Genomic DNA, 12,748 nt, shown 5'->3' on the forward strand with positions numbered 1-12,748 from the left:
GCCTGCGTCAGATATCCTGACATGCCATCAGTGGGTGAGAGACTGGCCCCAGCAGCATGCTAAACTCAGCTCCATTCAGCTGTCTGACTGATGTCTGCAAACACACCACAGCTCTGATAGCACAGCTCCAATTAGACCCACCACTGTAATCATGAATGAGATGGGAAACAGAGACAGGTGGCAAAGTAAGAGTAGAATATCAAATAAAGAGTAAGATCAGAAATTCATGGCAAATACTTTTTCTTTAAGGGAACAGTTATGTTTTAAAGGGGCATCACTTTCATGATACTCAAGAGCCCTTCAGTTGGCGACACGGCGGCTAAACGACAGCACCATTACCCAAACGATGAAAGAGATAGAAGTGTGCAATACATTTCTCTGCCTATTATGGAGCAAAAAGAAGCAGTCTTAGAAAGAGCAAATGATGGGGGGAGAGATTCAGAGAGGAAGGTGAAAAGGAGAATTTGAGAGGAGAGAAGAGAGGACGAAGAGAATGAACGAGAGAGGGAGGGAGATATGGAAGAGAGAAGAATGCAGGTAGGCAGGGGATAAGAGAGGGCATAAAAACCAAATGGGACGAGGAAAGAAGATTTGCCAGGTACTGAACAGGAAATGAGCAATGACACTGGTTGTTTCTATTCTCCTTCATCGTTCTTCAGAGAGGAACATTGCAGTGATTTGAGCAGAGCAGATGACACACACTGTGGAGCCATCAGACAACTCCTCCTCCTCGCTGTGAAGGAGGCAGTGAAACCTGAGCCAAAGGTCTGATTTTCCACCATTATTCTCCTATACATACTCCCTCATGAAAGACCTTGTTGTTGATGGATATTTCAGCACTCTGTGTTACAAAGGTGCAGAATTTATCAACTTCTCTTACAAACCAGGTCGGGCCTTTGCACACACTCCGAAACCAGTTCTCTGGGCCTTACAACATAATGCACAGCTGAGTCCATAAATTCCAAAAACAGACTCCATATCTAGATTCAGAGCGTTCCAGTTGCTGCCCCCATGCCATGCTCTTATCAGACCTACCGTCTTATGCTGCGAGCCAGTATCATCCATCTAAATCATGAGCTGGCGGCTTGTACAGTGCGTGCCTGTGGGTGGAGGATACGTGATTCCAATGCTGTATCTGTGGTGTTTTTGACGTAAACACTGACACATTCTCTGGAGCATCAGACATACAGTACAAACATGCAGCTGACAGTTATTCACGGTGTGTTTTTGGAAAAATACAATGCTGTCGAGGCTGATGGAGAGGTATGATGCTCAACATAGCGCAAGCTTGTCTAGACTGTCTCCTGCATATTCTTGTGATCATACCCATCACCGCTGTCAACTACAGTGTGTGCATCCCATCACATCTCGAGGCAGTTTTTCTCTGACGTTTTTTAACATTGTGGGTAAAAATCATGTGTATGCAAAGTGACTTTCCAAATCAATAATTTATAACTTGTAATCTGCAGCAGACAGCAGTTTTCAGTGAAAAAAGTTGTAAAAACCACAGACAGACACAGTTTGGGACTAGCTGGTGAACAGAGGGGAGCATTTAGCAGATAAAGAATCAGATATTTACCTCAGGAGTTTAGGACCAAAAACAGAGCTAAAAGAGATTGAACACTGAACTTACAGTTACATCAGTGAATGATAACATTGCTCCGTACCTGGTGGAACTGTAAATAAAAAACCATTTGACATAAAAAAGGTGATGATATGTCAGTGTGGTGTACACCACCAGTTCCAGTCAAATTTAACATTTGACAAATTCAGGTTGGTTTAAATTGCTTAAAGCTTAACGAGAGTAGAGCTGGGCTTTAATGCAGATAGCATGCTGTTTTGGACAGCTGATCCGTTCACCCTGCTCAGACACACACTACAAGTATTCAATCTCACTGCATCACACAGAGACATTAAATGCAGCACAAAAACCTACTTAACTAGCGAGTCAACTACAAAAACACAAACAAATACAATTACTTGTCGTTATAGGCACATGCACGTAAAGCATGTACAGATGAGCACAAGCTCCTGCTTCTCAGCCAGCTCCCAGGTTTCCTCCAGGTGACTGAGGTAGCGCTCCAACAAGCTGCTATAAAACGCTCATCAATCACAGAAGCTAATCTCAGGTTCTCGCTGACACTTTCATTGTGCAGGCCTTTTCTATACGGCTGCCTCCACATAATGCCCTGCTCTGCCTGCTTTGACAGGCCAACAGCCCTGCAGCTCCCTGCTATGAGAGCCATTCTCAAGTGGCATGCCTTTGAAGTGAAGCACCGGTGGAGCTCGGGCTAATCTGGACATCTGGACGTATGGTGGGTAAAGCAGGACAGAGGCAAAGACTCGGAATAAAGGTGACCTCAGCCCGGCTTTGTGGGGAATGAAAACAGCAGTTTCACTGGTTTTGTGAATTGAAACTTCAAAAAAAAAAAAAAAAGGTTCCACTTTTCAAACTTTTTAAAACTTAAAGCCACTACTACACAAAATGTCCAGCAAAAAAAAAAAAAAAAAGACCAAATGGCACGAAGCTCCACATGTCCAGCAGTGATGTGCAGGAAACCTGTAAGGGAACACTACGACAGGAAAAATACTTGAGGAAATGTCTGCACTATGGTTTGGAGGGGGTAGAGTATGTTGCTAATCACAAGAAAATCCTCTGGCCACCTCTTCAATTTCTGTGTTTCTGCCCTTGATACCCACCAGCGATTTTTTTTTCAGACCTCCAATCTTAGTTGCCGCTCTCGGCAGAGGCAACACAAACAGCCCCGTTCAAAAATAAACACAGCAATTTTGTGTGTGTTTACCTTTCATCCAGCCATATCTATCTGTGATTCTGTGCCCCAAACTGTTCTGTTCCATTTCACGCCATGAGGAAGCCCTTGTTTCTTGGCCCACTGTACAGATGAATGGGCTAGATAGTGGCCACCATTATTCTACACAATCATTTCTATCTTGTCCCCTTTGCTTTTTGTTGTTCTGTTATAGCTGCATGCTGACCTGCCTGAATGCCAAATTGTGAGGTATTATTGCTGCTGTCACAGGGATATGTTTATGAAAACAGTTTATTTTGTTGCTGTTAAAAGTGCAGTAGTTTTCCATACAGTACATAGAAAACTTGTGATCAGCCCGCAGCACTCTGAGGTATGAATAAACAGAGAACTGCTCCCCTTATGATACATAATAGCAATAATTTGCAGCACTGAATCTCAGTGACCACACATAAAGCCTGCACTCACTGTTTCATTGTTAAGTAAATCATGAAAGCGATCAGACTTTAAGGCCAATCCCATTGTCACTTATTCTTATAATTTGATGTGTCAGTCTATAATCTTGAATGCATTCTTTGCCTTATTTTGAAAGTAACTTTTGCCTTTATGTCAAAGAACCTTGTGGTGATTTGCCATCAAAAGATTGCTGAAAGGTTTCAGATATTAGAATCAGCTCTAGTATTTTCTCATATAAGTAAGTACCATCATGTGGACACCTCAACATTGAAAGATAATTGAATTTTGAATGAATTTTGGCCATCACACATCAGTTTCTTCTAGACTGGTAAGTAAACAGCTGTTAATGCTAACATTAGCTATGTAGCAATAGCAAAACTTACAAATATCTCCTTTAACCAGATTTCTGACTGGATTTTTTTCAGGACGCATGCACATGACAAAGTAGCTGATGGGCTGGTAGCAGTGCGATAAATCCAGAGTCTGACTAGAACTGAATCTGACACTGAAATAAAGAATGTCATTTGACTATTTCATGAAGTTCAGACGCATGCTCTAAGGAAAAACTGTGCGCCCTGCTCTCTCACTTTTCTCTCAGTCCAAATGCTCTTGTAAGAAAGGATAATAGATTAACCTAATACATCTTAAAATAAAATAAGCCACTCATGGCTCAAGAGTAGGCTATAGAGGAAAAGACAGATATCTGATTACAGGCAAGCTATATGAAAATGCAGGTTTTACAGTTACCATAACCTGTTTTCTCCCAGTGACCAGTTTTTTTTGTGTCCATGTAAACGTTGTCTTTATAGCATTATCAGATGCTTATATAAAACAAGTTACTATAGATGTTGTCTGACCTTGGATGGAAACCTTTGGATGTTCTTTCTTTGTGCAGTCTGGTTGGGTCAGCGGGTCAAGCAATGACGGGGTCGGGGTTGTCAGGACTGACTTCTGTGTGAAAACAGCCGGGAGGAGGAGGAGGAGCAGGAAGAGGCCAGCCATAGACGAAGGTGTGGAGTCCTGCGAGGACGCTGTCATGGTGATGACCTCTCCTCTAACTGCCAAGGTGGGCCTCTGGGATACAGCTGGGGAAGAGAGGAGACGACTTGAGCACCTCAATGCAACATTCTTACATCTGGCTTCAGAGAAAAGGATTTCTCTCTGAGTCACTTCAAAATTATTTCTTCTCTCAAACTTTCAATTCCTGAGGGCTTCCGGTTCCAAATCCAGCATGGAAGAACAGAAAGAGAATGAAAAAGTAATGCAAAGGTATAAAATTTTGGTTAAAGGACATAAACGTGGGATGAAAGCAAGGATGTTAGGTAACTAGTGGGTGGCTGGAAAGACGAGATATAAAGCTGAGTAAACTAAAGTACAGAAAAAAGAGAGAGAGATAGAGTGTGAAGGACACAAAGTGGAAAAACTACACACAAAACTCTATCACTTCAGCAATAAGAGCATGTGAAAGGAGTACCTCACCTCTGACCTCCAGATAATTATTTAAAATGTGCCATTAAACTTCAGGGGTTTTAATGGCTGATTAAAATAGGAAAATTGAAAGCAATAGTGGACTGTTCAATGAGGCGTTAGTTTCCACAAGTCAATGAAGCAGAAATGAGTTCACTTAAAATTTGTGGCTCTTAGGAGATGTGCTGTAAAAATGTTTGCACAACCATTTACTCTGATTCCTGTAAACCCCCCCCCACCCCCACCCCCAGAAAACATTGTTACTGCACATGTGATTCATATCAACACATGAATAATATCCAGTCATTGTCTGATCTCCATAGTTCCGCATTATGTAAGCAGCTCCAGTCAGCAGACACACACACACACACACACACACACACACACACACACACACACACACAGAAGTGTTCAGACACATAACACACATACAGTCGTTCTGAGTAAATGTAATCTCCTCCAGTCATAACATATGAGTCCACAGTGCTGAGCTGAAACCAGCAGTTCATCATCTTCTGCCCTGCACTCTTTACAATGTTAGCTTAGCGAGGTGTAATATCATTAAAGTAGATTAAAAACCAAGAGCATCAACTTTCTGCAGCACTTTGGCTGAGTTACATCTCTCTGTACTGTTTTCCTTGCTAATGCTTCAATCAATAACAAATTATTAGCTTGGTTGAGTTGCAAATCAACCATATTGCCCTGCAATCAATTACCCCTCTCTCTACAGCTGGTAACTAATTAGGCAAATGCACACAGTGCCTATGTTTGTCATTACAATACAGTGCAGTCAACAAGACCCAAGCTTCTGCCAACAAACATACTGTTAATGAAACAGGTGGAAATATTCAATATACACAGCTCCAGACTTGACTCAACCAGGCTGGATGCCTTCCAGGGTTCAGAGCTCACTGTTAGGATACACACAGTCTGAAAACAGCTCTGTATTAAAAAATGCAAAGGACTGTGTTGCTATTGGTGTGTCTCCACAGATACAAGCAAGAAGCTGAAAGTCAAGTTTTAGTGATGCATCCATCAGTTTCAGGTTTCATGCTGCCTTCTCATCATACACAAGCTTCTGGCAGTGTCCTTCATATTTTCAGGTTGTTGTGTTTGACCCTTATTAAAAACACTGGTACAGTATTGGTCATTCTGATCCCACCAGATACACCTATTCCACATCATAACATGTTAGACAAGGCAAGATCAAGTCACCTCCACACTAATACAGATGTGTTGTATTTTAAAATGATGTTTGTGTCAACAAGGCTTCAGTCATGCACATACTTTCACATTTTTTCACTTTTCCATCCAGACTGAAATGTCACAACAGTAGAAAAAAAATTAAATCTCCTCCACAGTGCACATGCAGGCCTCTCAAGCCTGCAGCTTTATTCCCCTCATGCACGCACATCTCTGATTTTGAAAGAGTTGTTGGCTGTTTACAGAGCAAGCATGAATGTGTGAGTGTGTCATCAAGTCGAGACCCTCAAAAATAATTCATGCCATTGTGATGTCTGTATTGTCTCCCTCTTCTCGTCTCTCCCTCTCCTTACTTTTTCTGTGTATACTGTCAGCGTCATAGCTAAGCATTTGATCCACTCTAGTTACCTTCACCTGGGAGTCGATGACTGATCTTGTCTCCCATTTGCAGACAGTACTCCTGCCCAACAACCAAGTAAACTAGCTTTTAGCCCTAATTGCCATTTGCTGCTTGTCTGTGTTTGGGTTCTGTTACCTGTTACCAAATCCCTGAGATCACATGACACTCACAGTCACACTCCATTTTCTCTGTTTGCACAACAAAGTGAGACTAGAGGACAAAATCAGACTTATGGAGGCCAAAAAAGTAAAAAAAAAAAAAAAAAAAAGATGCAGGACATGATCTCAGTCTGGTTTCCATCAGCTGGACTGAACTGAAATTACACTTGAAGATGACATGAGTCCAGCTTTTGACACTTCATAGTATCCTCATTAGACTATAAAGACAGTCGGTGAGAAACTCTGCGGGCCACATTACTATGTTTATACTGAATTGAATGATGGGAAATGGCCTCTTCACTTCATAACATGTAGGGACCCTCAAGGTTCAGTCCTTGGTCCTTTGTAGTATTCCTTGTATATAATACTTCTGAATCATACTATCAAAGGTACAGCATTACAAACTGATAGGCACATGTTTTGTCAGAATTTTCAGTGTGTATGTTTTTAATTATATTCAACCTTATATAATTATATTCATAATATTCAGAAAGTATCTGAAACCTCAGACCATCCTCTCAAGAAAAACAGCAGCAATAGTATAGACTCTATGGTTGTCTGAAGGGCAATTACAAACAAGGTATTTTGCCATTTAATTTGGAGGTCATTTCACTTTTTAGTCTTTTTATTCAAGTGAAATGAATAAGATTGAATCCGCACACATGATTAGGTGATTCTAAAGGCTGGATATCTCGCAAGTCTTTACAAATGAATTCTATTGAAAAACCAAATGTTTTGTCAAAATGTTCAGTCTACATGTTCTTAATTATATTCCACCTTCCTTTTGGCTTTATGATTTATATTTAACTCTTGTCTTGATTTTGAGTCACATGCCAAAAAGCTCTACGGTCGTGTTTTTTTCTAATTAAATAGCACTGATACCCGCTTCAACCAAAGTGAAGCAGAGCAACTGTCATTCTGAATGTTGTAGCAAGGCTTTTAATTAAAACTAAAAGTACGACCATATGTTCCCAATTTTAGCATATCCTGATTGGTTGTCTGTTTGTTTCAAAACTGATATGAAGACTTTGCTGGTTACACTTGAGGCTCTGCCTGGACCGGTGCCTGCTTATCTTCTAAACTCTTACTTATTCCTCATCCTCTGACTTTTGGCTCAACCAGTCTATTTATTTATTTGTAAAAAAAAAAAAAAGGAACATTGAAACAGGGCAGCACAGTGGTGCAGCAGTTAGCACTGTCACCTAACAGCTGTCGCCCAGGCCCTGGGTTCGAACCCCGTGTCTGCGTGGATTCCCACCAGGTGCTCCGGATTCCTCCAAGAGTCCAAATACATGGATATTGGGTTGATTGGTGACTCTAAATTGCCCATAGGTGTGTGAGTGTGTGTGTGTGTGTGTGTGGTTCTTTGTCTCTGTGTGTCAGCGACCTGGCGACCTGTCCAGGATGTACCCAACCCTCATCCAATGTCAGCTGGGATTGGCTCCAGCCCCCCGCGACCTGGTTTCAGATAAGCGGTGCAGAAAATAGATGGATGGATGGATGATGTAAAACATCCTGTGAGTCCAGTATTCCCATAAAGCTGTATAATACAACCCGGAGGCATTAGAGAGAGAGTATAGTTTTCCTTCAGCAGACTCTACATTTTTATTTTGCTGACATTCTGACTTATATGAGATACCTCACAGCTGATAGTGACATGACACTTGGGGAGAGATAGAATACAGGATGTTATATGATTAAGGATCCCGGGTCAAATCAAACCAAGAACATTATGCTTACAGGGCATATGTTTTACCAACTAGAATCCCTCATTCCTTTATTTCTATTATCTGCAGGAGCAGTTTTGGCAGGTGCTTAATTCACATTAGATCACTGAATCCTGAAAGTCAAAGACTGACTCTACAAATCCTCTCATTAGTCTAAAAGCTGGACTGGAAGGGCAGGAGATCATGACAGATGACCAGGACTCTGTAACTTCAGACTTTTGTGGGTCAGTTATCTTGGCGTGGACACACAGAGGGAACCGTACTGTCAGCAGCAGGATGAGGTGGGTATTTGGATGTCAAAAATTTCTGTAGAAAGTCATGTCATACACTCAAGCAGACTGAGTTGCGCGGACACACACACACACACACACACACACACACACACACACACACACACACACACACACACACACACACACAGTCTCAGCTCTGAAAACTGGCAAAATCCAGCCATGGACAGCTGGTCACACTCCATATTGGGTCACAGCGAGTGGGCAGAACTGACGCACGTGCCAACATCCACGCCCGAGTGTGTGTGTCTGTGTGTGTGAACTTGTATGTGAGTGTGTGTGTTTATACCAAGCATGGCTCTTTAAGGCCACTCCGAAAAGCACTGATAGAGTTCATCCAATTTCCTCTCCTGCTGTGTTTGGGATTAGCAACAGTTTGTCAGCAAGTAACCAGGACAATCTATAACTTTGAGGAAACTGTCAGTGACTCACTGAGCTACTGTTTGATGTCAGTCAGACATCCTGCAGGATACAATGAGTTGATTAAAGGTGCAGTATATGCTATTCTGAATTTACAGGGTACTTGGGTAAATTGGACTAAAGGATGTTCAGACACGTCTCTTTGTCAATAACTTTGTGACCAGCGAGGAGACAGATTCACTGCCTGACTGCTGTGAAAACTGCTTTTAGAGGGGGAATAAATGTTCAGTCCATCTGAATGTGGAAATACTCCAATTAAAAGTCCTGCAGCCAGCAGTACTTGCTGTAAAATGTACTCAAGTACTGAAAGTATTCATTGTGAAAAATTTCCAGTCTCTGTACTCCAGACTTTGAACAAACCACATTATTCTTCTGACCATCTGAATGAAATTATGTTTCATTTCACTCCGTTTCCTGCCCAGGTGGTAAGTGGGCACAACTTGGGGAACTTTTTATCCAGATGGTTAGAAGAGTCTTTTTCAGATACTCAGTTACCTTAAGTAGGCTACTACCAACGAAATACATTAAAGTGAATGTGCTCTCTTGCCTCTGGCTGTGTACAGTAGGCCCACAAATGGACCTAAACATTCAAAAGCTAGAGGCAGTGTATTTGCTGTTAAGGTATACTGCATTAATATTTCACTGGGATGCTTCGGCATGGTGCAGCTTGTTGTAAATAACCCAAAGCAGTAGGTACAACAACACGTTGTTTTTTTTTCCCCTCCCAGTGGCTTACAGTAAAAAAGACTACAGTGCCTTGGTGCTAGGATAATTTTGGAAATCTCAACCTAGATACACAAGGTAAGCTCTCCTCTTACAAAGATCATTTCTACTCTTTATCCAGATGGCAGTCAGTAAATCTCAACCTTTCCTTAGCACAGGCTCACGTAAGTCCCTGCCAGTGCCAGCATGTATCTATGGCAACAGAGCGGCAAGTTGGTAGTCAAGCAGCGGGAACCAGGTTGAGTGTATTTCGGCACAGACCTCAACAGTCCCTGGGGAGGAGCTGGATGGCGGACTGCCCGCTGATGCAACACAGTGTGAGGAAGTGAAGTGCTTAGGACAATGAAAAGCTTGAAGTAAGGAAATGTGTTAAACTCAGGTGATAATAGTATATGCATGTGCTATACATTTAACTGATACTGTTCACCCTCAGCTAAAGAAAAGATTCAGGGACCATAACTACTGTGACTGTTGGACCACATCACATTCCACCCTGCAGCAGGGCCTCTTAGCAGGTGTGTTGATCCTCCTCTCCCTATCTCATTTTTAACCCTCTCCTCTGCTTATCACTGTCCCCTCGTTTCTGTCGTCTATCATTCCGGACACACTTATGGCCCAGGAGTTTCTACAGTCCATTACACCTTTGGTGGCAGTTTGCCTTTTCATTTTAACCTAGCCTGCAAGGAGAGCACCTCTAATTACAAGTCAATGCTAACTCCCTCAGCACAATCTCATCTGAATCTATTATGACACTGATTAAGTTGCTTCTGGCCTGCTGGGAAGCAGTTACCACCTTTATAAGAGAACTGCCTATTTCATGGCATCCTGGAGCGGGATGAGAGGGGAAGTCTGTGTCACAAGAAGTCGAAAAAAATCAATGTTTGTTGCTTTTAGAAAAAATTGTCATCGCAGATAGACGATAAGAAGTGTAATTGGTAATTTCTGCAGAGAAATTCCCAGAGGGGAAGGCTTTTCCCTTTTTCTTTGATTCGTTAGAAGTGATTAGACATCATTGTTAAGCATCTTTTAGCAGGATTTCAAGTTAAGCCCCTCCAGAGCTTTAAGTGAATGAAAAATGTGTTGTTCCTACAGAGCCTGCTGCTGATCCTCCCAGCACTCATCATTAGCTTTTATGCACAGGAATACCAATCTCTTCAACCAAAGGCTCACAGGAATTTTCCCTTACACACAAAAATGAATTACAGCAGGAAATAACACCTGTTTCCTCAAGGAACCACACACAAAATCAGTGCCACCAATTCTGAGTGTAAAGTGTTTGTGTTCACTTGAAGAAGTTCATGAAAAAAACATGTACAGTGCATGTGTCCCTGTTTAATCAAACCAGCAAATCAAACCAACTTTACAACATCGTGATAAATGTAGACAACCACACTACGGTTGCATATTGCCACCATATTCCCATCCTATTCAACTTCTCCCACTCTTGCCCTCAGGGGGTTTGGTACAGCCAAAGCTACATTGACCATGTCTAATTCAATTCAAAAGCTCAACCCCACCAATCTCTTTAATGCCTGCACTGCGATGGGGGGTGGGCAGGGGCGACCGGGGCCTCGTGAGAGTCTCAAGGGAACGGGGCTGAACATGTAGACAACACACTTGGGGGAAGGACACAGGAATGTGCGATGAAGATGGTTACAGGGTGAGATAGAAGATTCTTTCTCTCTCTTCTTGGAAAGAAAGGGTGACGGCGGGGTCACGGCACGCATCTCTTGTTATTGAGTCACTTCACTCATGCTTGAAAAAGCAGGCACAACCAGAGAAAAGACCATCTATAGGAAAGAGGGAGGGCTGACCCCGGACTGGAGAAAACAGTGTGTGTCTGTGTGTGTATGTATGTGTGTGAGTGTATTTGGGGGAAACATTGAGTGACAGGGATGAGGTGGTGGTCAGGATGGCTGCACTGTCTGATTATGTCCTATATCAAATCAGAGGCTGTGGTGGAATCAAGGCATTATGGTTCACGAGGGAAGGTGGCATCTGAGTTGCTCACAGTTCTGGCTCTGTCAACAGAGACGTGACGAGAGAGGAGACAGCAAAACAGGGGAGAAGAGGGAGAGAAAAAGACACTGGATGTGTGCGCATATTTTGTTCATATGTTTGTGTCTATGCACATGTGTGAATGTGTGTATCAGCGTGCAATCTGTGGGATTGTAGGAGGGATAAACAGGCTCTGTGTAATACCTGACTGTCTGCACGCCTTTCTAGTGCATTATTTTTGTTCTTTCTCTGGGAAATTTTGTCTTTGTCTTTCTTCCTTTCTTTTTTTTTTTTTTTTTTTATAAGAGATGATTCCAATAAATCATGTGCATATTTTCAGCTGAATTACAACACAGTTTTGAGCTTGACAGTTCTTTCTCAACTTTTTAAACAGCAGTTCACAAAACAATCTCCACTGAAGATCCACTTCTTTGCTTGCTCCATAGTTTTTGACTATCACAAGTTTGTTCCTCTGCCATGGAACTGTGGATGTTATGTCTTATCACAACCTCATTCACTCATTCACAACTCCCTATATATAATATTACACTCAATAGTTTACTTCATTGCTGATAGCTGTGTGTAATCTGATAAAGTGTAATTTTGAGGTTGTATTTTGTTTTGTTATATTTTGTATAAAATGCTACTCATTGCCTTGTAGAATTATTAAAGATAAAGATAACAATAGAAAAATACCTTGATCCCCAGGGAAATTCAAAATTCATTAAATTTTATTTAAAATATCTGCAGAAAGTTGTAGCTATACATACCATGGACAATACTTGTGAGAATATTTGACACTACATACAGTACACTATACACTATATAGAGGATACACTGTACACTCAGAATTCATACATTCACAAATAATAGCAGAAAGTGCATACAGTGCACTTTAAAGTAAATAAGCAGTGACTAAAGGTTGAAAGCTCCAGAGCGAGCAAGTAAGTAGACCTTGAGTTGAGAATGTTTCGTGGACATTTTTCTCTCTACAAAGCCAGGTGGGGATCAGGGCTAGATGTTTTTAACGTTTGTGCTCACAAATTAGTCATTTGTATTCTCAAATTAATAAACTGTATGCACTAATGAGTAATTTGTTCCACTGAATTAAGAACTAGTGCACTTGACTTAATATGTC

General features: G+C 41.7%; 1 protein-coding gene across 4 annotated transcripts in view; it reads right to left on the bottom strand.

Moving 5' to 3' along the window:
• Positions 1-12,748, bottom strand: part of sema5ba (sema domain, seven thrombospondin repeats (type 1 and type 1-like), transmembrane domain (TM) and short cytoplasmic domain, (semaphorin) 5Ba) — a 172,020-nt gene that overhangs the window by 98,349 nt on the left and 60,923 nt on the right. For all 4 annotated transcript variants that reach the window (XM_071480859.1, XM_071480839.1, XM_071480850.1 and 1 more), the window contains exon 3: positions 4,082-4,309. In XM_071480859.1, the coding sequence (XP_071336960.1) occupies positions 4,082-4,262 (181 nt within the window). In that variant the 5' untranslated portion in view covers positions 4,263-4,309. The remainder of the gene's footprint in view (positions 1-4,081; positions 4,310-12,748) is intronic.

The sequence above is a fragment of the Trachinotus anak genome, unplaced genomic scaffold (genome assembly GCF_046630095.1).
Source record: "Trachinotus anak isolate AG129_WGS33_773 ecotype Australia unplaced genomic scaffold, CSIRO_AGI_Tana_v1 ptg000001l, whole genome shotgun sequence".
NCBI lineage: Eukaryota > Metazoa > Chordata > Actinopteri > Carangiformes > Carangidae > Trachinotus > Trachinotus anak.